Source organism: Salmo salar, chromosome ssa12 (genome assembly GCF_905237065.1).
Source record: "Salmo salar chromosome ssa12, Ssal_v3.1, whole genome shotgun sequence".
NCBI lineage: Eukaryota > Metazoa > Chordata > Actinopteri > Salmoniformes > Salmonidae > Salmo > Salmo salar.
In genome coordinates this window covers 23,634,031-23,659,399 of record NC_059453.1, presented here as the reverse complement: position 1 = coordinate 23,659,399, position 25,369 = coordinate 23,634,031, and the positions used below count along the sequence as shown (strand labels likewise).

General features: G+C 44.6%; 3 protein-coding genes across 9 annotated transcripts; 2 read left to right on the top strand and 1 right to left on the bottom strand.

The window, feature by feature from the left end:
* The first annotated feature begins 4,236 nt into the window (after nucleotides 1–4,236).
* LOC106564566 (transcription factor jun-B) lies at nucleotides 4,237–6,031 on the top strand. Of its 2 annotated transcripts, XM_014130704.2 has the most exons (2): nucleotides 4,237–4,410; nucleotides 4,660–6,031. In XM_014130704.2, the coding sequence occupies exon 2, from the start codon at nucleotides 4,698–4,700 to the stop codon at nucleotides 5,595–5,597; it is 900 nt and encodes a 299-aa protein (XP_013986179.2). In that variant the 5' UTR covers nucleotides 4,237–4,410; nucleotides 4,660–4,697; the 3' UTR covers nucleotides 5,598–6,031. The 2 variants fall into 2 exon arrangements, with proteins under 2 accessions (XP_013986179.2, XP_013986178.2); XM_014130703.2 differs by having other exon boundaries at nucleotides 4,240–6,031.
* Nucleotides 6,032–7,244: 1,213 nt separating this feature from the next.
* LOC106564567 (peroxiredoxin-1) lies at nucleotides 7,245–14,017 on the bottom strand. Its single transcript, XM_014130705.2, has 6 exons — nucleotides 13,908–14,017; nucleotides 12,952–13,072; nucleotides 11,861–12,014; nucleotides 11,202–11,324; nucleotides 8,287–8,417; nucleotides 7,245–7,822 (listed from the first exon to the last, which is right to left on the bottom strand). Exons 2-6 carry the CDS (start codon nucleotides 13,052–13,054, stop codon nucleotides 7,740–7,742), a joined length of 594 nt encoding a protein of 197 aa, XP_013986180.1. The 5' UTR covers nucleotides 13,055–13,072; nucleotides 13,908–14,017; the 3' UTR covers nucleotides 7,245–7,739.
* Nucleotides 14,018–14,235: 218 nt separating this feature from the next.
* LOC106564568 (protein Wiz) lies at nucleotides 14,236–24,146 on the top strand. Of its 6 annotated transcripts, XM_014130710.2 has the most exons (12): nucleotides 14,248–14,335; nucleotides 14,645–14,715; nucleotides 14,864–14,951; nucleotides 15,174–15,629; nucleotides 15,862–16,248; nucleotides 16,440–16,892; nucleotides 17,097–17,281; nucleotides 20,962–21,136; nucleotides 21,415–21,641; nucleotides 22,379–22,625; nucleotides 22,775–22,940; nucleotides 23,125–24,146. In XM_014130710.2, the coding sequence occupies exons 3-12, from the start codon at nucleotides 14,930–14,932 to the stop codon at nucleotides 23,315–23,317; spliced, it is 2,511 nt and encodes an 836-aa protein (XP_013986185.2). In that variant the 5' UTR covers nucleotides 14,248–14,335; nucleotides 14,645–14,715; nucleotides 14,864–14,929; the 3' UTR covers nucleotides 23,318–24,146. The 6 variants fall into 6 exon arrangements, with proteins under 6 accessions (XP_013986182.2, XP_013986187.2, XP_013986181.2 ...); XM_014130707.2 differs by lacking the exon at nucleotides 14,645–14,715 and having other exon boundaries at nucleotides 14,236–14,335; XM_014130712.2 differs by lacking the exon at nucleotides 14,645–14,715 and having other exon boundaries at nucleotides 14,236–14,358.
* The last annotated feature ends 1,223 nt before the right edge of the window (nucleotides 24,147–25,369 follow it).

The following is a 25,369-nucleotide window of genomic DNA, read 5'->3' as shown; positions in this document are numbered from 1 at the left end:
AATTACTCAAAAATTATTTTAGAGCTTTTTAATGGACATTCCAAAGCCAAGAATGGTGAACATGCAATTGCCAAAACATGTAAAATATTCCATTGTCTCTGTCAGGTCCACATTGGGTAAGATATCAATAGTAAACAACTAAATGATTATTAAATAATACAATATTTCTGTTGTTTATTTACAATACTTCGTTTTTATTTGATGACTTTATTATTTGTCATTCCTTAAAAGTCATCACCTCATCTCTGCTCAGGCAATGGGCAGCCAAACAAACGTTATCTCTGCCCCCCATACTGTACTGTCTGTACTGTCTATAGTCATCCCATTTAGGGTGTGTTCGTAATTTAATTCTGGAGTGCCAGAGTGCGCTCTGGGCGTTCATAAATGTAGAGCGATGTCAGATACTCCGTTCGTAAATTCAGAGCGTTTCGCTCTCGGAGCGTACACTGGATGCTTTGGCCGAGGAGTAGGGTTGATCCGAGCGTTCTGACCTCACAACGGCAGTCAAGTACCCAAGCTGACTAACTACTTCCTGACACAATGAGAGAACACCTCACTCTGACCATTTTACTCACCCTAGCAGAGCTGGTTATGCTGTTTTCATCATGTTATCCAGAGCGTTGGTGACTGTAACTGTGCTGCTGGCAACAATTTAATTAAGCTTCTTTTTGCCGACATTTACTGACACCGGCCATATTAACGGGTGTTGAGCGTTCTTAAATTCGTCAGTTATTCTGCACTCTGGCACACTCAGACGACAGTGCTCTGAAATCGGAGTAGATAGCCAGAGCGAATTAACGAACACACCCTTAGCTAGGCTAGCCTGCCTAAGCATGCTGCATCCTTTCCTCATTCTGTTTCAAAGCCTTGCCTGACCTTACCACTCTCCTTCCATTCTCATACAATATCCTTCCCTCACTCCATCTCTCTCTCTCCCCTCTCCAGCCCTTCCGCCCAGCCCAGGGCAGAGCGCTTCAGTAACACCCATGGCAGGGCAGTGATGTTTGGGCCCTGTGATGTTTGGGCCCAGTGATGTTTGGGCCCAATAGTGAGTGACCAGGTTTAAGTGCCCCTCTTTTCCTACAGCTCTGCCACAGGCCTCATGCATGCTCACACACACGCCTGCATCATGCTCACCACCGTGAGTGATTAACACCACGGGGCTCTATGGTTTTACTGTCTTTTTCTCCCGCATTTTGCTTCCCATCTTTCACCTTCCTCAGAAAGCAAATGAAATCTGTCATCCTAAATTACCCTCACTCAACAAAAATGACGAAATTGCCTGTATGAGCTGTGAACTGTGTGTGTGTGTTTGGGCATGCATGTGATGTGTGTATGTCTGTGTGAGAGAGAGAGAGAGTATGGGCTCAAGTGAGCCTGTGTGCTTATGCATGTGATGAGTGTGAGAGAAAGAGAGAGAAAGGGGGAAAGAAGGGTATTCTATTTGTGTTCAGGAGAAATCTTGTCTCGAAATAAAGTGCTGAAAATACCTGTTTTCTGATGAAATATTGAATACATTTTTGAGTCAACGGAAGCAAAACAAGTATCCATGTCTATCTTAATAAACCGGAAACAGTGCACTTCTGTGATCACTCCACAACTCACTCTGTCATTATTAGGCCTATAACTAGAGTGAGTAATTACTTCGTAATAACCACTCACTAAGTAGGACCCCCCCAAAATGGCACACCATGTCACAGATCATAGGCCCACAATGAACAAGATCCCTATTGATTTTTGACAATCTTCTTGACCTTTTAATGAATGAGGTCAGACTGGTCAGTGACCTCTCTCAAGTCAAGTGTAGACCACTGCTGTGGTGACTGGCTCTTTCTCAATTCATATTTTCTTCATTCCTTACATTCTCGTCTCCTTCTCGATCCAAGTTCACTCCCCTCTAACCTTCTACCCCAATGCATATTGAGAAGGGGATGTGGAGAAAAGGACAAGAAGTCAAAGAAGGAGTCGCTATGCATCATGCTGTTCCTCTGAAGTTATTCACTGACAGGGGAGAAGAAGGGCAGATGTAAATAAGGTCGATGTTTCATGTGTAGGGGTAGGTGTGTAGGGGTGACCTCTAATTGACATGTCCTAGGGGCTGGACCCATGGGCTGACAACCACTAAGGCCGAGTATTAGTTCCCATAAAGAAAAACATTAAGAGTCAGCATTGGCTTGAGAAAGATAATCAATGGAGATATTTATGAAAACATTTCTCATGGTGAAAAGCTTTTTTCTTTCTTTCTAATTACTCATCACTTTATGGCCATAATAAATTCATAATATCTTAGAGGACGCACTGAACCAATCATAATACAAGTAAGTCATCGATTATGGGCTCTAAGTATTTTCTACTTAAGCTATATTATCTATACATTGCAAGGTCTGTGGTCAAATTGTTGTCAGGAAATTTGTCAGTGCGTAATTGACATATGTCATATTTCTTGGCATATGAGAAATTGTCATACCAAAACTGAGTACACAGAAAGAGGGAAATTATATTAAAACATTCGTACTGAGCACATTTGGTTGTTGCTGTCTGCCAAAAATCTGATTGTAAAAAAGAAATAAAATAATAAAAAACAGTATTTACGGCTTGAAGGAAATTACAATGGAAGTGTTTTAAGAGTTACTGCCAGAAAACGTTCTGTTCCCCTGATGGGCATACAGGTATAGACAACATGGTAGACTGCTACTCCACCTGAGGATATGGGTGGAAGGTTGGGACGAGTCGAACATGGAGATAGAACTTGGAGAACTAGGGGCGCGTGGGCGGATGCCAGCATCTTTCGATTCGACCGTTCTTCTATTCTGGATGAGAGAATGATTCAGACCTCATTACCATACTCAGGAGACAGAGACGTCTTTCTCCTCGAACCAAAAACAGGTGTTCGGATAGAGGGGTCTCCTGCTCTGTTATTTTGTTGCTACCATGGTTTCTCAAGGTAAAACTCTACCTGAGGCCAAATAATAGCTGTTTGTCAGCTAATATTATAATACATTTAAAAGTCTGGCGTGGCCTTTCCATGCGTAAAATACCAAAGGTATATGAATACAAAAAAAAAATGCCTAAACCACACAAAGTGTCATCGTGATACTTACAGCAATTAATACAAAATAAAATAAATCTGCTTGGCCTCTGTCTCTGTGTAAAAGGGAAAAATAAAGACTCAAAAAGGTTGATTGTAAGAATAAAAAGCATCCCAAACCACTTTTTTTTCAGGTTTCATCGTTATGGTGTCAGCAATTCTTCTGATTTGAATATTCTGGACATAACTACGTTTCCACTCCATAATAAATTCATAACCATTTGGCTGGCGTCACCATGCGTAAAATGAAAAGGAAAGACTCCAATACTTGAGAAATAATAGGCCTACTGGCCTATGTGGGCCACAACCAGTTTTTCACATGTGATCGTGATGGTGCCAGTCTTATTCTTGTTTTGAATAAACTATTCTGGACATATCGCACTACCTTGCCACTCTAGCCTCTGCTCTCCTCCACATCCCACCCTCCCTCTGCTCTACTCGGAGTATAGTACCGCTACTCCGCCTCTTCTCGCCCGGAGGCCTGCTCCTGGAAGCGGTCCAACCTGGGAGTGGCTTCCCGCTTTTCACACCGAGCAGGAACTGATGCGCCAGGACAACCAAATATGGACTTGCTATCAATTTCGTTGCCATGACTCAGCCTTGCGCCTTATCAATCGAACACTATTGAACACTGTGTGGATACAAGGCGATGGGAAGGGGAATTTGGCTACTGTTCAACAAGTTTTCAAGACCTATAGTTTTCTTAGGTAAATGACCCAAGCTGATGTAATTGTAAGGCAATCTTCAATCAGCTAAATGTGTCAGTGATATTTTCTGATATGGACCCTAATAGGCACAAAATACATGTAGCCTATCAATACATGGAGAGTACTCAAATGTATAAATATAATATTATATCCAACTGGCAATGTCCCCTTCATAACGGTGTTATAAAGATATCCACATCAATATATGAAGTCAAAATGAGTCCGAAAGTGGAGGTTCGACGCAAATAACACTACCATTTAACCCAGATAGATGTATAAAATCATTATCACTTTCCTCTCTCTCTCTCTCTCTCTCTCTCAAGTCTTGTTTATCTCAGCAGTTCCTGGCAACAACGTCATCGAGCATCTGACGTTTCAGGGCGTGGAACAAGGGCTGGCCAATCGGTGCCTTTCTTGCACTATAAAGTGTATAAATTGCCTGTATCGCATGAACACTGGTAGAACACGAGTTTAAACCAGCGAGAAAACAACTAACGTTCCAGTTCGCAAAGAAATATCAACGGGACGAAAGACTGTGTGGAATCCAATAATTAGTCACCGGACATCAGTTTGAATACAACTGTCAAGAAAAAAAACCCGACGACTATTGACTCGGTACAGTACAGTTCCACTATTTTGGAAGTTTTGCTCTGTTCTACATTGATAACTTTGGGCTTGATTATAATATACCTTCTGCGGAAACGTTTGGTTGCTGAAAAGACACTCGAGAGGGCTTGCCCTTTTTTGGACTTATAAATTCAGCTACTACACTGAAGAATTCCAGCAATATTTGAATAATGTCCACAATAATGGAACAGCCTTTCTATCATGACGACTCGTTTCTTTCTGCTTATGGTCATTCAGGCGCTGCCCTGCACGACTACAAGCTCCTCAAGCAGAACATGAACTTGAACTTCGCCGAGAACTATCGGAACCAAAGCCTCAAGGCTCAGCTGCGCAACGAGAGTGAATTCTATCCGACCGGGGGCGCATCAGAAGTCGGCTCGCTGAAGCTCGCCTCTCCTGAACTGGAGCGATTGATCATCCAGAACAGCAACGGTGTCATCACTACCACACCGACACCTGGGCAGTACTTCTACAGTAGGGGAATCACAGAGGAACAAGAGGGCTTCGCGGACGGGTTCGTTAAAGCTCTGGACGACCTCCACAAGATGAACCAGATGCCGCCACCGAACGTGTCCATCGGAACCGGTGGAGTCTCCACGTGCACTGTGGCCTCCACCGTGTTTGGTTCCTCCATGCAGCCGGAGCACCTGGAGTACACCACCCTGAACAGCTGTGGCCCTCACACTAACCTCACACCTGCAACCAGCAGCTACCCCTCCACCACCATCAGCTACCTGCCTCACCACCAGTACCAGCACCACCAACCCGCGGCGCACCCATCCCACCACTTCCAGCACTCGCTAGCAGGAGCAGGCCTACACGCACAGCGATATTCGGGGCTGAAAGAGGAGCCCCAGACCGTTCCAGACATGCAGAGCAGCGACGACGAGTCAGCTTGCGGCATGTCCCCAATCGACATGGAAAACCAGGAGCGCATCAAGGCCGAGCGCAAGAGGCTAAGGAACCGCCTGGCAGCCACCAAGTGCCGGAAGCGCAAACTGGAGCGCATCTCGCGCTTGGAGGACAAGGTGAAGATTCTGAAGACAGACAACGCCGGGCTCTCCAGCACAGCTTCCGTCCTGCGCGAGCAGGTAGCTCAACTCAAACAGAAAGTTATGACACACGTCAGTTCTGGCTGTCAACTCATGTTGACATCCAAGATCAAGTCGTTTTGAAAACAATAAAACGATGGACTATAAAATAAACACTGGACAATAATAGGGAATACATTTGTTTTCCTTTGTTAAAGCAATCAGAACTTACTGCACTGTTGGGACAGCAATTGAGTGAACTACCATTTATGTGTTTTCATGTTGAAAATATTCAAAAGTTGGTTGTTTTTTTGCATTGTTTATTGGTTTCCAGGCTATGATGAACATGGGAAACCGCGTGCACAATAATAAGACTAATAACACTCGGGGCATACTGAACAAGTTATATAAAGTGTCCCCTAGTTATGGCTTTGCCTGTTTACATTTGTTTTTTTTATTCATTTGAACTGTCATTTGTGAAATGCATTCCATTTATAAGTTATTGTTTTAAGTCAGGTTGATCCTCACTGTCTTTTTTTACTTGTACAGTATATATTTAAGTAAAATCTTAAAATTGACCCTCGTCTATTTTACATTGTATTCTTTCTACACAACTACATTGACATTTCTCAAACCAACGAACGCTGTAGGCCTATGAATTAGATATAGCCTAGGCCTATATATTACATGTCAGCTATAGTGTTCATGACAAGCTTTAGTGTTAACATTATATAAGTAGGTGTGTTGTTTACATGGATACATAATTACATACATTTCCCACGCTAACCAGTAAATTATCAGGAACGGTTTTTAATCAACCAACACAGAAACGGGGCTTGACGTACGAGACGTGCCCGCGTTGTGTTGTTTGCCCTCTCTGACGTACATACGTATTGCCAAATATGGTACTTTTTGGAATTACACGTCACAGCAGGGGGAAGATTTCCGTGAACCCCCACCTACATTGCCCGTCAGTAGAGCGGCGCGTTTTCGAGAGACCTTACTACTAAACCAAGATGATACGTTTGTCAATGGCATGCTTTTAAATATGGTGGGGTGGGGGGGGGGAGTTTCCCTAGTCAGCCACCGCAGCGTTCAAGTTCCCAAAACAACCCTATGCGAAACTAATGTCGAGATTAAAATACATGGGTCAATTTTCCAACAACGCAAACGATGTTCTTTGCTGATGTGCGAAGGGAAACTAAACATTGGTAGGCTACGTGGGAGTAATCTTGTACAGGTCTCTGAACATTCAAAGTGTAATGTAAACTAAGCAAATAGCCTTGAATAAGTTATAAACAGGAAACGTGTAGGACTATTGTAGACCAAATCATTGATATCAGCGGAGCTCGAACAAAGGTATCTTAATTCAACGCCATCCAAAGGAAGACATCCATATTACAGATCTAAACTAGCGCTAGGCCCCAGTACATATTCTCTGACCAGCTAACCAATGATCTAGGGAAGGCAGGGTAGACGTTGGATGAAGAGAGCGGTAGGTTCTCTGCATTTATTTGGAGACCAACTAGGACAGCCTTATTAACATCAACTTTATACAAAAGGTGTCATCTGATGACAGCGCTTTTATAACGTAGCCGGCTTCAAGGAATCCAATCTAGGGTGCAGGATATCCTACTGATTAAGACTGCGCTGGGAATTCTCCACATTACAATCTTTATTAGAGCACCACCTACCATTGTTGAAGCAGATCTGTTAACGGACTTAGAGAATCTGTCAAAGTGGCGATAGAGCTCCACCTAGTGGTCAAAACTAAATTTCATAGACAACAACCAACCTCCACTTAGTTTTATTTCAGACAAAACACTTCCAACATGTAAATCATTATTTTCCCCATTTGTTATTAATATCCCGTGAAAGTAGACTGAGTAGTTAACAACTGAGGTACAAAATATTCAATGCTTTTATTATTTATTTATTTTACTCTTGAGAAGAGAACAAACAAAACACTTTCAGTGCATGGGACTAGAATAAACTTTCCACCAGTAGCTTATTTGTCATACAGATACAAGATTTTGTAACAATGTCAAGAAAGAAGACTGGAAGTCTAACAAGTTCTTTAAAATTTAAGATGTATAAGTGTGGGTTGGACACCAAGAGTGCTGCTGAAGGGAGGACTTCCCATCTTAAGGTAAGTGCTAGGACATCTCAGGAGACTGAGCATGGGTCGGAAATGGCACCCTATTCACAATAAAGTGCACTACTTTCGACCGGGGTCCATATGCACTATATAGGGTGCCATTTTGGACACAGAATGAGGTTCTGTTGTCACTGTTTGGAGAAGAACTCCTTGCTCTTCTGGATGTCGGGGACGATGGTGTCACTGCCTGGCTTCCAGCCAGCGGGACACACTAACACAGGAAGAGAGGGACAAGCCCAGGATGAGTCACACTGACATGGAATATTCCAACAATTCTTAACCAATGGTAAAAACTCCATGTTTCCCAAACACATTCCACATGTTCTAAAGTGAGCTCCCATATAAAAAGAGACTAATGAAATGGTATTAAGTGTTGTAAAGAGAAAATGATGGCTTGCTCTGTTAACTGAATCACTTCATGCCAAAAAAAAAAATATGGTTTTGGAAGTGTCCTGTGTGCATAGCAATGAGACAAGATCCAGATGCTGCAGGGCTCTACACATACACATCTTTTTTTTTTTTAGAAGGAGCACGTGTCAAAATGTAGGGGGAAAAATTCCAGGTCGCACAGGTAAATATTTTACAGCATATGCAAGTAAAGTGGTCCCACTGTAGAGCCCTGTGCTGGTTCTTGAAGTAACAAGCAAAAACATGTAAAACCTGCTAATCGCTTACCCTCTCCGTATTTGTCTGTGTGCTGGAAGGCCTGCACCAGACGCAGGGTCTCGTCCACAGAGCGGCCCACTGGCAGGTCGTTGATGGTGATCTGCCTCAGGATGCCCTTGTCGTCAATCACAAACAGACCCCTGAGAGAGAGTGCGGGAGAGAGGAAGCAGACAGTGAGAGAGGGTCAGAAGGCCACATGGGGCATCTGAGACTACATGCTTAAATCAATATACAATACAAGAGTCAAATCAAAAAGTACCGAAGATGTAAGTGAATCAAATGCAAAATTAAGCACACATACATTTAACAACCTTGCAAGTGCACACTAAATGGATGGCTCACCTCTCACAGTTCTGGGTGACTTTAACCTCCCCACGTCTACCTTTGACTCATTCCTCTCTGCCTCCTCCTTTCCACTCCTCTCCTCTTTTGACCTCACCCTCTCACCGTCCCCCCCCTACTCACAAGGCAGGCAATACGCTTGACCTCATTTTTACTAGATGCTGTTCTTCTACTAATCTCACTGCAACTCCCCTCCAAGTCTCCGACCACTACCTTGTATCCTTTTCCCTCTCGCTCTCCTCCAACACTTCTCACTCTGCCCCTACTCGGATGGTATTGCGCCGTCGCAAACCGTCGCTCTCTCTCCCACTACTCTCTCCTCTTCCATCCTAGCATCTCTTCCCTCTGCTCAAATCTTCTCCAACCCATCTCCTGATTCTGCCTCCTCAACCCTCCTCTCTTTGACTCTTTATGTCCCCTATCCTCCAGGCCGGCTCAGTCCTCCCCTCCTGCTCCGTGACTCAACGACTCATTGCGAGCTCACAGAACAGGGCTCCGGGCAGCTGAGCGGAAATGGAGGAAACTCGCCTCCCTGCGGACCAGGCATCCTTTCACTCCCTCTCTACATTTTCCTCTTCTGTTTCTGCTGCTAAAGCCACTTTCTACCACTAAATTCCAAGCATCTGCCTCTAACCCTAGGAAGCTCTTTGCCACCTTCTCCTCCCTCCTGAATCCCCCTCCCCTCCCTCTCTGTGGATGACTTCGTCAACCATTTTGAAAAGGTTGACGACATCCGCTCCTCGTTTGTTAAGTCAAACGACACCGCTGGTCCACTTTCTACCACTGGTCCTGCTCACATTGCCCTACCCTATGCTCTGACCCCTTTCTCCCCTCTCTCTCCAGATGAAATCTTGCGACTTGTGACGGCCGGCCGCCCAACAACCTGCCCGCTTGACCCCATCCCCTCCTCTCCTCCAGACCATTTCCGGAGACCTTCTCCCTTATCTCACCTCATTCATCAACTCATCCTTGACCACTGGATACGTCCCTTCAGTCCTCAAGAGAGCGAGAGTTGCACCCCTTCTCAAAAAACCTACACTCGATCCCTCCGATGTCAACAACTACAGACCAGTTTCCCCTTTCTTTTCTCTCCAAAACTCTTGAACGTGCCGTCCTTGGCCAGCTCTCTTGCTCTCTCTCAGAATGACCTTCTTGATCCAAATCAGTCAGGTTTCAAGACTGGTCATTCAACTGAGACTGCTCTTCTCTGTGTCATGGAGGCACTCTGCACTGCTAAAGCTAACTCTCTCCTCTGCCCTCATCCTTTTAGACCCATCTGCTGCCTTTGATACTGTGAACCACCAGATCCTCCTCTCCACCCTCTCCGGCGCGGCCCACGCTTGGATTGCGTCCTACCTGACAGGTCGCTCCTACCAGGTGGCGTGGCGAGAATCTGTCTCCGCACCACGTGCTCTCACCACTGGTGTCCCCCAGGGCTCTTGTTCTAGGCCCTCCTATTCTCGCTATACACCAAGTCACTTGGCTCTGTCATATCCTCACATGGTCTCTCCTATCATTGCTATGCAGACGACACACACTTAATCTTCTCCTTTCCCCCTTCTGATAACCAGGTGGCGAATCGCATCTCTGCATGTCTGGCAGACATCAGTGTGGATGACGGATCACCACCTCAAGCTGAACCTCGGCAAGACGGAGCTGCTTTTCCTCCCGGGGAAGGACTGCCCGTTCCATGATCTCACCATCACAGTTGACAACTCCATTGTGTCCTCCTCCCAGAGTGCTAAGAACCTTGGCGTGATCCTGGACAACACCCTGTCGTTCTCCCCTAACATCAAGGCGGTGACCCGATCCTGTAGGTTCATGCTCTACAATATTCGCAGAGTACGACCCTGCCTCACACAGGAAGCGGTGCAGGTCCTAATCCAGGCACTTGTCATCTCCCGTCTGGATTACTGCAACTCGCTGTTGGCTGGGCTCCCTGCCTGTGCCATTAAACCCCTACAACTCATCCAGAACGCCGTAGCCCGTCTGGTGTTCCAGCTTCCCAAGTTCTCTCACGTCACCCCGCTCCTCCGCTCTCTCCACTGGCTTCCAGTTGAAGCTCGCATCCGCTACAAGACCATGGTGCTTGCCTACAGAGCCGTGAGGGGAACAGCACCTCCGTACCTTCAGGCTCTGATAGTCCCTACACCCAAACAAGGGCACTGCGTTCATCCACCTCTGGCCTGCTGGCCCCCCTACCTCTGAGGAAGCACAGTTCCCGCTCAGCCCAGTCAAAACTGTTCGCTGCTCTGGCACCCCAATGGTGGAACAAGCTCCCTCACGACACCAGGACAGCGGAGTCAATCACCACCTTCCGTAGACACCTGAAACCCCACCTCTTTAAGGAATACCTGGGATAGGATATAGTAATCCTTCTAACCCCCCCCCAAAAAAGATTTAGATGCACTATTGTAAAGTGGTTGTTCCACTGGATATCATAAGGTGAATGCACCAATTTGTAAGTCGCTCTGGATAAGAGCGTCTGCTAAATTACTTAAATGTAAATGTACATTTCAAATGGCACCTTGTATACAGAGGTTTCACATGCACTACTGACGGCAGTGTCGTAAATAACTGACCTGTAAGCGATGCCCTGGTCCTCCTTCAGCACTCCGTAGTCTCTGGAGATAGACTGGGTGAGGTCAGCCACAAGGGGGATGTTCATTGGTCCCAAACCACCCTGCTTCCTGGGGGTGTTGATCCTATAGGGAGGGAGAGGACACGATGATGTCATCAAACTCAAATACAGCCCGTGTTTACACTTCATTAAGGATGTAGTGAGCATCACATAGTAACAGAAAGTCAAATTAAGAGTTCTGAATGCTGACATTCACAGTAATAGTCAAAGTAAATTAACAATTCATGCAAATGTAAACTACAGAGGGAAGATTCTAAAACTATTGTTGGATTGAGTCCAGTGACCGTTACTTCTTCTAAGAGCTATGGCACTTATCACCACCAGGCAGTATAGCAGGCAGACACGAGATAGCCAGAGCATGGGAGTGTATTCAAACGGCTGTTTACATTTTTTACAATTGGCAGATGGACAACTGGAAAGCATTTTACACTGACAGAGAAATGCACAGAGATTTGTTATCAGTTGAAATAGGTCAGACTCTTGACCATTCTGATCGAGGTGCAGGAATATTCAACTCTACTGTATGTCTCCAAGCCTTTAAGTTCCCATCAACAGAAATTACTAAAACAACTCAATGCTCAAAAGTAAACCAGTTCTTACCAGGCCAGGTGGCTGAAGTGAGAGTCTGTGGAGGCGCCGATGACCTCACAGCCGATCTTGCGGAACTCCTCGGCCTGGTCACTGAAACCCACAATCTCAGTGGGGCAGACGAAAGTGAAGTCCAGCGGGTAGAAGAAGAACACCACGTACTTCCCTGGAGGGGACACACGCAGGAGAGGAGTCAGAAGTGTGTGTGTTTGGGTACATGTTGGCCTAGTCTCTTGGGAGAGCAATAACGCTGAGTAGCGGATTGGGCTCTGGGTGCCAGTCGGGTACATACTACTCTATAGCCTATTGTTTTGAAGATAAGTACTTGCATCCTGGAAGGTGACATAAGACAGTTACATTCTAGCCAGTCAGAATATTAACTATTCTGTACCCTGCACACACATGGCTGCTGGCGTCATGAGTAGTTCTGCATGGTTGTTAAAGACAATGAAGACCCTTAGCTTCGTAGTTAGTCTGATTAATCAGGCTGTAAACAAATTAACTGGTATATACAGCCTGTGACTTGTGTAAATGATCATTTCAAGCCAGAATGTTGAATAAAATTACATTTTAAACTTGCTCTACCTGTTGTCTGTGCGGTTTGTCATTCAGCAACTCAAGTTTAGACAAAATATCCAGAGTAGTGTTATTAACCCGACTTTCAGCACACTGGTCTGTATAACTGTTTTACCTCCAATTTTTTAATTTCAATACTGACGCAATTCGCACGTGACAAACACTTGCACAATATGGCCGAGTCTAACCAAACCAAACGGAAAACACTGCCAGCTGATTGCGAGGGAATGTGCTGTGGTCGACTACTTTCGGTTACATTTGGACCTACCGGCGCCGAAAGAAAGTCCTCCTCCTACTGCCAAAGGTACCAACAGCAAGTACAACCAGTAAAGTAACCTCAATTGTATACAACATTCTGGCTTGTAGAGACTACAGCCTCTTTTTACATCAGCTTCTTTCAGACTGATATCCATGGAGTAACCATGGTTACATTCTGATGTTTCGGCAACTTTATTGTTAGATGGTAACCTGTATACGACTGACCTTCCAATAAAATTGTCATTTAGAGAAAATCATAAAAGCCTTACCCATGTAGTCAGACAGCTGGATATCTTTGAACTGTCCGTCCACCACAGCAGTGGCTTTGAACTGTGGGGCCGGCTGGCCTATCTTAGCGTTTCCAGATGACATGGTGACAATGACAGCTCACTGGGAAAGACAAAAGACCCAGCAAAGTCAATCAACAGTTTATCAATACAGGGTGGAACTTCGTCTCAATATGGCAAAGCAAATAGGGTGGAGTCTAGTAGGCTATGGACCAGGAGCCTCTCACTTAGAAAAATGCTCAAAGCGCCATGTTTTTTTACACTGATCTTAATTCTACTGCAGTGCTGTACAACGCTGCAGGATCAACTTGCCAATACCAAGCCTAGTCACATGCAAGTCAGTTGTTCTCAAGGCTGTGCGTGAGAACAAAGGTTTTACAGTGTAGCCTTAAACCTTGCCCAATGAAGAAATGTTATACTCAGTTGACATTCAACGGTCCTTGTCAAATAATTGTTTGAGCCATTCAAATAGTAACTTTTCACTCAAGTGTCGGGATATTGATTACTACATTGTTGGGTTTGGAACTAACGTTAACAAGGCATTTCACTGTAATTTTGCACGTGACAAACTTGAAACTATAATGCCTATAAGATTGTTAAATACATGTTTAACAATGAAACAATTCAATAGTACTGTATGCATTCATTTACTAGCCATCTATGCAGCTAGTTACATTAGTTAGCTAATTGGCTAACAAGGTGCCAATCCCCCACACACACCGAACTGTTCAAAGGGACAAAGAACCAGCTAGTAAAACAGAGGCCACAAGTACAAGGAGGCTTGACCCACAATGCCTAACTAACGCTAGTTGTTAGCCGGTTTCTTTTGTCTGCAACTCTTTGCAACCACAGCAAAAGTAGAGACATGTTAGCAGCTGAAAAATACACTAAGCATAATATGCACGGAGTGATAGTCGAAGTAACTAATATATACTTACGTCTCTTGTGAAATGACTAAAGCGTTTGTGTTGCGGTTTACTGCAACGGCGTGAAAGCCACTAATCCGGAAGAAAGAACTTTCCCTTTACATTTTAAAAGATTTTGTTTTCAAAATAAAAGTCGCCAGAGAAGTCGTTAAAATAAATGTCAATCGAATTAGATAGCTTGTTGTGTGATTCATTTAAATTCAAAACACTTTGTGATATTACAATATGTATACACAAAAGTGTTGCTGTGGAATTACACCACATTATATTATACCTTTTTAATGTTCAATCGATGGATTTAAAACAAGGACTTTTAATTTGTATGAGGAAATATTTTGACCCGGAAACGATTGCTGTAAACTCTTCACAGGCGCTGATTGTGGAACATGGGTTAAATTGTCGAGTTAAATTATTAAAGAGGATAATATTGTATATTTTCAGTGAGTTCTGGTCTGTTTAACTAGTTAAGTTCTTAGCTACCTATCATGTCTTATTGTGAAGTGTCCTCTTCTCTGACAAATCCAGTTTTCAACAAACCTAGCTATCTAGCCAGCAAGCTAACGTTAGCTAGCAAAGTGCAGTCATTTAGTTAACTAACTACAATACCAGTTTACGTATTATTTTTTGCTAAATTGAGTCCGATAGCCAAGTTGTGGAGTTGTATTTTCAAATCGTTATGGCAGCTAGCTAGCTAGCTACCTTACAATCTGAGCAAGTTAACTCCTATCTCTGTTTACATCTATTGAAAGGGAACTCAGTTGCTGTTGCTAGTCTGAGTGTCATTTAAGAAGTTTGACAGCCCTCGAGTTGGAACTGACTGGTAACTTACATTATGACCAAATCAGAGTGGTCTGAATTGACTGGATGCGGCATGCTGTTTCAGTTACTTTCTAACCAATGAGCTGCTAAGACATACACCATATGTTTTCTATCCATTTCCCTTCTCTCAATTATCTTATGTACGGAAGAAGACAACATCCTAGGCTAGTTCCATCTTCATCCCTGGAATCAAAGTCATCCAGTCACCAGTACTCATGGAGAACACAAAAGAAGAGGGTAAGAACAAAGAGGAAAAGAGAAGGTGTGCATGAATTATAGTCTGAGCCAGTTGGAACCATTTTTGATTAGAAGAATAGTTTTGCCTCATCAGATTCAGAATGTCTCTGGATTTACACTCACAGTCTTACTATTTCCTCTGCACCACTTCCTCTCTTCGCTTCCTCCTCTCTCTCTTCTTCCCTTTCTCCTCTCCTCCCTCCTCTCTCTCTTGTCCCTCAGCCCCGGCCCCGGTTATGTGTGAGGTGTGCGGGACCTACTTCGAGACGCGGCGGGGTCTCTCCAGTCACGCCAGACTCCACCTCCGCCAGCTCGGCGTGGATGTCTCGGACAACAGCGGAGCTCCCATCGACTTACTCTACCAGCTGATTCAGGACAGGGACGGTTCCATGCACCCACCCAAACCCGTCTACTCTTCACCCAAAAAACCCAAGGGGTCAGGGACACTCATCTCCCAGAAGGAGACCCCTCTTGGGGGTAGGGTCAAAGTAGTGACAACCCCACAGAATAATATATCCAAGGTAGCTCGTAAAGGGACAGTTTTGGCCAAGCCTCGGCAGTCTTCCATGTCGTCGTTCCTAACAGCAGGCAAGACACCGTCACCCTCAGGGGGAGCGAGCCTGGCCTCGGCCAAGCCTGCCTGGGCACCGCAGGAGACGGATGCCCCTCTCACCCTGGGTAAGTCTCAGCCTGGGTGTTTTCGATTGGAGTGGATATTTTAAGTGTTCCGTTATTAGATGTTTGTCATCAGGAAGCCACATATTAGGCCTATTATATTTGTGGAATTGAACATTGTACCATTACATGTGTACAGATAGATATTTCTGTTCTTATGTAATGACATTATTAAGCTCAAGTATAACATGGCACATTCTAACACCAGTCTCTGGCTCCTCCCCTGCCTCTACAGCGATGGACACCAATGACGAGGTGCATGTGTGCCAATTGTGCGGCGCCTGGTACGAGTCCCGCAAAGGCCTGGCCAGTCACTGCCGGGCCCACTTGCGCCAGTTCGGCATCACCGAGAACACCGAGACTAAAGGAGGACCAATAGAATTCCTCTACCAGATCATGGAAGCGGAAGACCTCCAACCTATAGCAAGTGAAGGTCTCAACGTCTATAACCCTTCTATGTCTTCTAACTCTAACAAACGTCCCTCCGGCTCTGGTTCGTCCACATCGCCTGCTAGACATAAAGGATCCCCCTCCTCCTCCCTTCACCAGCCTCCCTCCAACAAACGGCCCAAGCCCTCCGCATCAGAAGGAACCGCTCCACAGGATCATAGGCTCAGCACAGGTGAGTTTCAAGTTATTTTTAAAGGGGCAATCTGCGATTGGTACATCCATTTAGTTTAAGTCATATTAGTCAAATTTTGTCATTTTAGTTTAAGTCATTTTAAAGGGATGTCACAATTCAAAGAACAGAACAAGAAAGGTAAATGATAAAACCTTAAGTGATTCATCAAAAACATATTATTTGAAATACAGGTGAGTTCACCTGTGTGTTGTGCGGTGAGGAGTTTGAGAACCGCAAAGGCCTAGCGAGCCACTCCCGCTCTCACCTGCGCCAGCTCGGCGTCACCGACCTCCTGGGCAAGGCGTCGGCCATCGACACGGTCCAGCAGCTGGTCAGCAGCGGCGTGCTTGCGGCCGCTGCATCAGTACGACCCAGTAACACCACCACCAAGACCCCTTCTCAGTCTCCTGCCCCAGCCAGGTCTCCAGCTAGATCCCCAGCTAACGCCCACCTCAGCCCCTTGGCCTCCAGCCACAATCCCAGGTCCAAGGCCAAGAAGGGCTCCACCCTGGTCTATCCCAAGCCGGAGCCCCTGGAGATGGAGCTGGATGTGGGGTTTTCCAGTCCGCTTGGGGGGTACAGCAGCAGTAATGGATCTCAGGGTTCTCAGAAGTTGGCCAAAAATGGCCAGTCCTTCAACTCCGGTAAGATGTGGGTCCTATCTTTTTGACCAAGTGGTATACATTCTGTGGTTTCTAATTTGTTTGATGTAAAAGTCCCTCTTTTTTGTTATTTTCTGTTTTACCATTGAATAACTGCACTCAGACCATTGACCATCCATTCAGTCAAAGCAACATAGCTAAATGCAGTGACATGTCATGGGACAAATCCCTCCCTCCCTTTCCCAGGTTCAGACCAGGAGCTCATGATCACCTGTGAATTCTGTGGCCAGTTCTTTGACAGCCGCAAGGCCCTGTCCTGCCACGCCCGCTCCCACCTGCGCCAGCTAGGAGTCATGTGGTCTGTCAACGAGTCGCCCATCGACCTGCTGAGAGTCATCCTGCTGAAGGAGGGCAGTGCCACTGCCACCCAGGTGAGTGCGTGTTTGTGTGCAGTCCAGTTGGCAATGGAGGGCAGGTCAATATCTCATCATGTTCTACCTACCTGCTGCTGTTGTGCCCTCGAGCAAGGCACTAAGGGGCGAATCATAACTTCTGCTTAAAGGGTAACTCTCAACCCCAATTTCAGACCAACCCCTTCAAATTTTCAAAAAATGCATTGAGGTGAGAAGTTGTGGGTGGTGGGAATTTGCTCATAAATATTCATTTTGAGGGTAGGTAAACATAGTTGTACCTGATCCAAACACTTTCTCACTAAAGCATACTTACCAGAAGTCCACTGGCACGCTCTGATAATAAAATGATGTGCAACGCAAGCAAATATAACTCTGGACAGTTAATATCCGCAAAACACCAGTCTCAATGTCAACAGTGAAGAGGCAACTCCGGGATGCTGGCCTTCAAGGCAGAGTTCTAAAGAAAAAGCCATATCTCAGACTGGCCAATAAAAATAAAAGATTAAGATGGGCAAAAGAACAGACACTGGACAGAGAGATGGCTTTTTCATTGCAACTCTGCCTTGAAGGCCAGCATCCCAGGGTCGCCTCTTCACTGTTGACGTTGAGACTGGTGTTTTGCGGGTACTGTTTAATGAAGCTGCCAGTTGAGGACTTGTGAGGCGTCTGTTTCTCAAACTAGACACTCTAATGTACTTGTCCTCTTGCTCAGTTGTGCACCAGGGCCTCCCTCTCCTCTTTCTATTCTGGTTAGAGTCAGTTTGCACTGTTCTGTGAACGGAGTAGTACACAGCATTGTACGAGATCTTCAGTTTCTTGGCAATTTCTCGCATGGAATTGCCTTCATTTCTCAGAACAAGAATAGACTGACGAGTTTCAGAAGAAAGTCCTTTGTTTATCGCCGTTTTGAGCCTGTAATCGAACCCACAAATACTGATCCTCCAGATACGTAACTAGTCTAAAGAAGGCCAGTTTTATTGCTTCTTTAATCAGTACAACAGTTTTCAGCTGTGCTAACATAATTGCAAAAGGGGTTTCTAATGATCAATTACTCTTTTAAAATTATAAACTTGGATTAGCTAACATAACATGCAATTGGAACACAGGAATGATGGTTGCTGATATAGGTGTACAAAGGCCCATTTTAGATATTCCATAAAAAAATCAGCTGTTTCCAGCTACAATAGTCATTTACAATATTAACAATGTCTACACTGTATTTCTGATCAATTTGATGTTATTTTAATGGACAACCTTTTTTCTAACGGTAGTGTGTGTGTGTATGTATGTATATATATATACACACATACATACATACAGTTGAAGTCGAAAGTTTACATACACCTTAGAGAAATACATTTAAACTCAGTTTTTCCCAATTTTCCCAATTCCATTTAATCCTAGTAAAATTCCCTGTCTTAGGTCAGTTAGGATCACCATTTTATTTCAAGAATGTGAAATGTCAGAATAATAGTAGAATGATTTATTTCAGCTTTTATTTCTTTCATCACATTCCCAGTGGGTCAGAAGTTTACATGCACTCAATTAGTATTTGGTAGTATTGCCTTTAAATTGTTTAACTTGGGTGAAACATTTCGGGTAGCCTTCCACAAGCTTCCCACAATAAGTTGGGTGAAGTTTGGCCCATTCCTCCTGACAGAGGTGGTGTAACGGAGTCAGATTTGTAGGCCTCCTTGCTCTCACACTCTTTTTCAGTTCTGCCCACATTTTCGATGGGATTGAGGTCAGGGCATTGTGATGGCCACTCCAATACCTTGACTTTGTTGTCCTTAAGCTATTTTGCCACAACTTTGGAAGTTTGCTTGGGGTCATTGTCCATTTGGAAGACCCATTTGCGACCAAGCTTTAACTTTCTGACTGATGTCTTGAGATGTTGCTTCAATATATCCACATAATTTTCCTACCTCATGATGCCATCTATTTTGTAAAGTGCACCAGTCCATCCTGCAGCAAAGAACCCCCACAACATGATGCTGCCACCCCCGTGCTTCACGGTTGGGATGTTGTTCTTCGGCTTGCAAGCCTCCCCCTTTTTCCTCCAAACATAACAATGGTCATTATGGCCAAACAGAACGTGGTACCCTCAGGCATTTGTAAATTGATCCCAAGGATGAACCAGGCTTGTGGAGGTCTACAATTTGTTTTCTTTGCTGATTTCTTTAGATTTTCCCATGATGTCAAGCAAAGAGGCACTGAGTTTGAAGGTAGGCCTTGAAATACATCCACAGGTACACCTCCAATTGACTCAAATGATGTCAATTAGCCTATCAGAAGCTTCTAAAGCCATGACATAATTTTCAGGAATTTTCCAAGCTGTTTAAAGGCACAGTCAACTTAGTGTATGTAAATGTCTGACCCACTGGAATTGTGATAAAGTGAATTATAAGTGAAATAATCTGTCTGTAAACAATTGTTGGAAAAATTACTTGTGTCATGCACAAAGTAGATATCCTAACCGACTTGCCAAAACTATAGTTTGTTAACAAGAAATTTGTGGAGTGGTTGAAAAACGAGTTTCAATGACTCCAACCTAAGTGTATGTAAACTTCCGACTTCAACTGTATGATACATGCCAAAGACTATTCTCATCATCTGTCAGTGTGACTTGTCTATAATACATTAAATAAATTGAGAACATGTGCACTTGGAACTACCTTGTGCAAGTAAGAATTTCGTTGGATGATATATACCATGCGTATCCTGTACATACGACTAATACAACTTGAACTACCTTGTGTTCATGGCTGTATTTAGACAGGCAGCCCAAATCTGATCAGATTTGAGCCATGAGTCAACTGTTTTAGTTTTTGACATGACCACCATTGTCATCTTCTTGTTACAATGGATGTAGCTATGAATTTAAACGTAGAATCCTCATAGCTACATGTATTTTTCTTCGTAAAAGCACAGATGTGTATGAAACAGTAAGCAAAAACATTGAATTTGGTCATATGCGGAAATGTGCCTCACTGCCCTTTGAATTTTTGTTTAACGTCAGTAACGACACAAAAACGACACAAAAAAAGAACAACGAGGCTATATACAAGGGGTACTGGTATCGCGTCAATGTGCGGGGGTGAAGGTTAGTTGAGCTAATAGAGGTAATATGTTCATGTAGGTAGGGGTAAAGTGATTATGCATAGATAATAAACAGAGTAACAGCAGCGTGTTTGTGGCGTCAATATGCATGTGTGTGTATGTCTCTGTGTGTGGCATGAATATGCATGTGTGTGTGTGTGTGTGTATGTCCGTGTGTGTGGCGTCAATATACATGGGTGTGCATGTCCGTGTGTGTGGCGTCAATATGCATGTCCGTGTGTGTGGCGTCAATATGCATGTGTGTGTATGTCCGTGTGTGGTTAGAGTCCAGTGAGTGTACATCAAGCCTGTACAAGAGAGTCCGTGCAAAAATGGATTATTAATAACATAAGAGGGTCAATGTAAATAGTCCAGCTAGCCATTTGATGAACTGTTCAGCGGTCTTATGGCTTGGGGGTAGAAGCTGTTAAGGAGCCTTTTAGTCCTAGACTTGGCACTCCGGTACCACTTGCAGAGAGAACAGTCTATGACTTGGGTGGCTGAAGTCTTTGACAGTTTTTTAGGTCCTTCCTCTGATTGGGGGCTGTGATGGCAAAAAACCTGTTGAACTGGATCAATAAAGATGTTTTGTGTTGTAGGTCAAGAGGGAGCCAGCGTCCGCTCACTCCAGCGCCGGCCCGGCCTGGGCCAATCACAGGAGGTTCTCGGAGCCTTTGTGGGCTCCCCGGGGCTCTAAGAGGACGTTCACTCCTCCACTGGACTACTCCCTCAACGACAAGCCTTCCCCTGATAAGAATGGATCCTCCCAGTCTGGTAAACTAACAGTGCTCACGCCTGAGTAAAGACCAGCGGATCTCAGCCAGGTTATTTGTGGCAGGCAACTGTTTTCCATTGCAGCTGTGATGGCAATTGTATTTAAGATGCTCTTGCCAAAGGTGAATGATTCCATTATTAGTAAAAAATAAATTTAAAAAATCAACTAGGTAACCTGCCTAGTAATTAGTGCTGAAATAGAAACGTTTATCACGTGAAAAGCATCAACCTTCAAACGTCTGTTTTCAACCCCCCCCCGTCCTCTTCTCTCCTTCCAGCCGGGGATGCGTGCTGCGAGCTGTGCGGCTTTGACTTTGAGAACCGCACGGCGCTGGCGAGCCACGCCCGGGCCCACCTCCGCCAGCTGGGGGTTAAGGAGTGGAGGGCAGAGGGTGTGAAGGCCTCCCCCATCGAGTTGCTCAGCGCCTGGATCCAGAGGCAGCCCCGCAAGGCCGCGGAGATCCACCGCCAGTACCGCGACGGTGACCTCAACATCAGGTTTAAGGTGAGTGTTACATCTTCTATTACAAACTGGGTGGTTCAAGCCCTGAATGCTGATTGGCTGATAGTCATGGTATATCAGACCATATACCACAGGTATGACAAAACATTTATTTTGACTGTTCTAATTACATTTGTAACCAGTTTTATAATAGCAATAAGGCACCTTGGAGGTCTGTGGTATATGGCCAATATACCACAGCTAAGGGCTATGTCCAGGCACAGCATGTTGTGTCGTACTTAAGAACAGCCCTTAGCCGTGGTATATTGGCCATATACCACACCCCCTCTGGCCTTATTGGTTAAGTATAGCGCCCATTAGGTTTGGATCTAATTGCTCTGTGGCAGTGGGGCTGATCACTGAATCTTGGATTAAAAGCAAGTGACAATCACATCCCCTCAAGTGCATGACGTTTAGGTACTGTCCAGCTGCTTAGTTGGGTGGCAGGAGTGCTTCAACTCAGTCTCAGAGAGCGGCTGGGTTTCGTCCTTGCTTTTCTAAACAGTAGCTGAGGCTTGGGGAGACTAGATGAGTGGACGATCTCTAACCAGTTCTTGATTTAAATTGAGAGGAAAGCAGCAGGTTGACACCAATACAATAGCAGTGCTCTGTAGTTGCTAACATCAGTCTGTGTGTGCTGTATGCTATTTCTACAACCAATCCAGGTGAATGTAGATGATTCTGTCCAACTTAAGAGGGAAAACTATTTCACCAACACTTGATTTCTTTCCCCCTTTCAGAGGAACGCCCCGTCCCACTCTCCCTCCACAGACTCAGGCTCCTTCTCCTCGGGAGCCCAGAGGGCTGCGGGGCTGGGGCGCAGGGCGGGCCGAGAGGTGGCCAGGGTCGCCGGGGGTTCGTCCAGGACAGCTCAAGGTCAAAGGTCACAGGGAGAGACGGGACACTCGTCATATCACCATCATACCGTCACTCATACGCAGTCCCAGGGGGCTAGAGGAGACTTCAACCACATACGCTCTCCTAGAGGTGAGAGATGGAAACCGACTCAAACGTGCATGTACACACACACACACAAACACACCCTACAGAACTTTCTACCTGTAAACCCTCTGATAAAACCAACGTTGAGCTATGGTAGACTCTGATTTTAAACCCCCTTCCAACCGGTCTGCCAGGTTTTGAGCGGCGGGTCCCTAAACACACCGCCCATACAGAGGGAGCAGAGGGAGACGGCAGCTCTCAACAACCCCCCCGGTCAGGAAACATCCCTTCCCTGGTTCCCAGGCCTCCCTCCACTCCTCTCGTCAAACAAGTGGGCAAAGAGTACACCCTCAAGTGCCGGTGAGCTGATTGCCAAAACGCTGATAGTTCAATGTGCGCTGAACTCAGATTGCCTGATGATTTATTGTTGGCATCGTACGAGGGTCTGCACTACGGGTTCCACAATGTTTCACAGAATGTCTGTTTGTATATTAATATTAACCAACCTTCTCTCTCTTGCTTTCTGTTCTATTCCATCCCTCAGGTTCTGTGAGGCAGTGTTCCATGGATCTCAGTCAGTACAGGAGGACTGGATCAGACACCTGCAGAAACACATCCTGGACCTCCGCTTCAACAAGGCCTGTCCTCCCCCTGACCCAGAACGGCCCCTGGTCCCGGGCATCGAACCCTCAGCCACCACCACCACCCCGGTCCTTCTGGCACCACTGGTGGTTTAAATGGTCCACTACTATGGCTACACTCACTGCATTTTCTTTATTACCACTTAGTTGGATCGTCTTATCTGTTGTTCATGTGTTTGTTTTCCTCAAAGGACTGTTTAACTCAGTCTACACTGTGGTAAAAACACCTAATAAGGTGTGTGTGTGTGGGGGGGGGGTGATGCCTTCGTTTATTTATTCAGCGTTAAAGAAATGACTTGGTTTGAATGATAACTGCACAAAGTGGATGTACTGTAGCACTAGTCTTGTCCACCAGCTGTCTCTCTCTCTCGCTCTAGCTGTTAGCCTGGGGATAAGGTTAGTGTAGCACAGACATAGCTGTACCAGCCTCATATCAACTCTAGAGGGCCTACTTGGGCCAGTTGAAGAAGTCTACTTTCAGTAACTACTCTTGCTGGGGTAACTTAGACATGGGGTCAAACAAACTAACATTCATTCACCATGACACATTCATACCACTTAGTAGTCTAGCAATGGTTACATTCCATTTCTTTATTGGGATGTTTATTGCACATTATTTTCATAGAAACCTAAATTCATAGTAGTCATTGGATGGAATGGGTTTCCATAGGCTGTAGTCAGTCATGTCACTGAAGAAGTAAGACAAAGCCTGTTCGAGCATTAAATACATTCCCCTTGTTTCAACTGTTTCAAAGCAGTGTGGCATTATAGGTTGCATTGCAAAATAGCAGGGAAGGAAGCATGTTCACTTTTGAATTATGGTCTAAAATGTCCCTATTGTACAGGAATTTGTATTAGCTTTTTTATGAATTATGTTTTTAAATGTAGAACTGTTTTCTGAAGTAAAGAAATATAAGACAAGGTTTTATATTTGTCTTGTGAATTCTTCTGTAATTAGTGGTTTGAAGGCTGCAGAGCCAGACAGAATACCAGGACGTCTACTCAGAGCATGCGCTGACCAGCTGGCAAGTGTCTTCACTGACATTTTCAACCTACAGTGCCTTCAGAAAGTATTCACATCCCTTGAATTTTTCCACGTTTTCTTGTGTTTACAGCCCCATAATGTCAAAGTGGAATTATGTTTTTTGACATTTTTACAAATTCATTAAAAATGAAAAACTGAAATGTCTTCAGTCAAGTATTAAACCCCTTTGTTATGACAAGCCTAAGTAAGTTCAGGAGTAAAAACTGGCTTAACTCACATAAGTTGCATGGACTGTGTGCAATAATAGTGTTTAACATGATTTTTGTATGACTACCTCATCTCTGTACACCACACATACAATTGTCTGTAAGGTCTTTCATTCGAGCAGTGAATTATCAAACACAGATTGAGCGACAAAGACCAGGGAGGTTTTCCAATGCCACGCAAAGAAGGGCACCTATTGGTAGATGGGTAAAAATAAAAAGCAGACATTGAATATCTCTTTGAGCATGGTGAAGTTATTCATTACGCTTTGGATGGTGCATCAATACACCCAGTCGATACAAAGATACAGGCGTCCTTCCAAACTCAGTTGCAAGCGAGGAAGGAAACCGCTCAGGGATTTCACCATGAGGCCAATGGTGACTGAAATAGTTACATAATTTAATGGCTGTGATAGAAAACAGGATGGATCAATAACATTGTAGTTACTCCACAATACTAACCTAAATGACAGAGTGAAAAGAAGGAAGCTTGTACAGAATAAAAAATATTCCAAAATATGCCATCCTGTGTGCAATAAGGCACTAAAGTAAAACTGCCAAAATTGTTACAAAGAAATTAACTTTCTGTCCTGAATACAAAGTGTTATGTTTGGGGCAAATCCAACACAACAACACATCACTGAGAACCACTCTTCATATTTTCAAGCATGCACAATGTTATGGACATGCTTGTCATCGAGCAATGACTAGGTCATTTTTTAGGATAAAAATATATGGAACATAGCTAAGCACAAGCAAAGTCCTAATGCTACATCAGATGACCTGGCCTCCACAATCACCCAACCTCAACCCAATTAAGATGGTTTGAGATGAGTGAAGGAAAAGCAGCCAACAAGTATTCAGCATATGTGGGAACTCCTTCAAGACTGTTGGAAAAGC

What these genes read in the sequence shown, in the direction of transcription:
- LOC106564566 (XM_014130703.2), top strand. Translation starts at nt 4,593, where the DNA reads ATGTCCACAATAATGGAACAGCCTTTCTATCATGACGACTCGTTTCTT.
- LOC106564567 (XM_014130705.2), bottom strand. Translation starts at nt 13,054, where the DNA reads ATGTCATCTGGAAACGCTAAGATAGGCCAGCCGGCCCCACAGTTCAAA. An exon ending in CACTTCAGCCACCTGGCCTG is followed by an intron (nt 11,325 to 11,860) that starts GTAAGAACTGGT and finishes CCCTCCCTATAG; the next exon opens with GATCAACACCCCCAGGAAGC. An exon ending in GACCAGGGCATCGCTTACAG is followed by an intron (nt 8,418 to 11,201) that starts GTCAGTTATTTA and finishes ACTCTCTCTCAG; the next exon opens with GGGTCTGTTTGTGATTGACG.
- LOC106564568 (XM_014130707.2), top strand. Translation starts at nt 14,930, where the DNA reads ATGGAGAACACAAAAGAAGAGG. An exon ending in GGATCATAGGCTCAGCACAG is followed by an intron (nt 16,249 to 16,439) that starts GTGAGTTTCAAG and finishes TTTGAAATACAG; the next exon opens with GTGAGTTCACCTGTGTGTTG. An exon ending in ACCTCAACATCAGGTTTAAG is followed by an intron (nt 21,642 to 22,378) that starts GTGAGTGTTACA and finishes TCCCCCTTTCAG; the next exon opens with AGGAACGCCCCGTCCCACTC.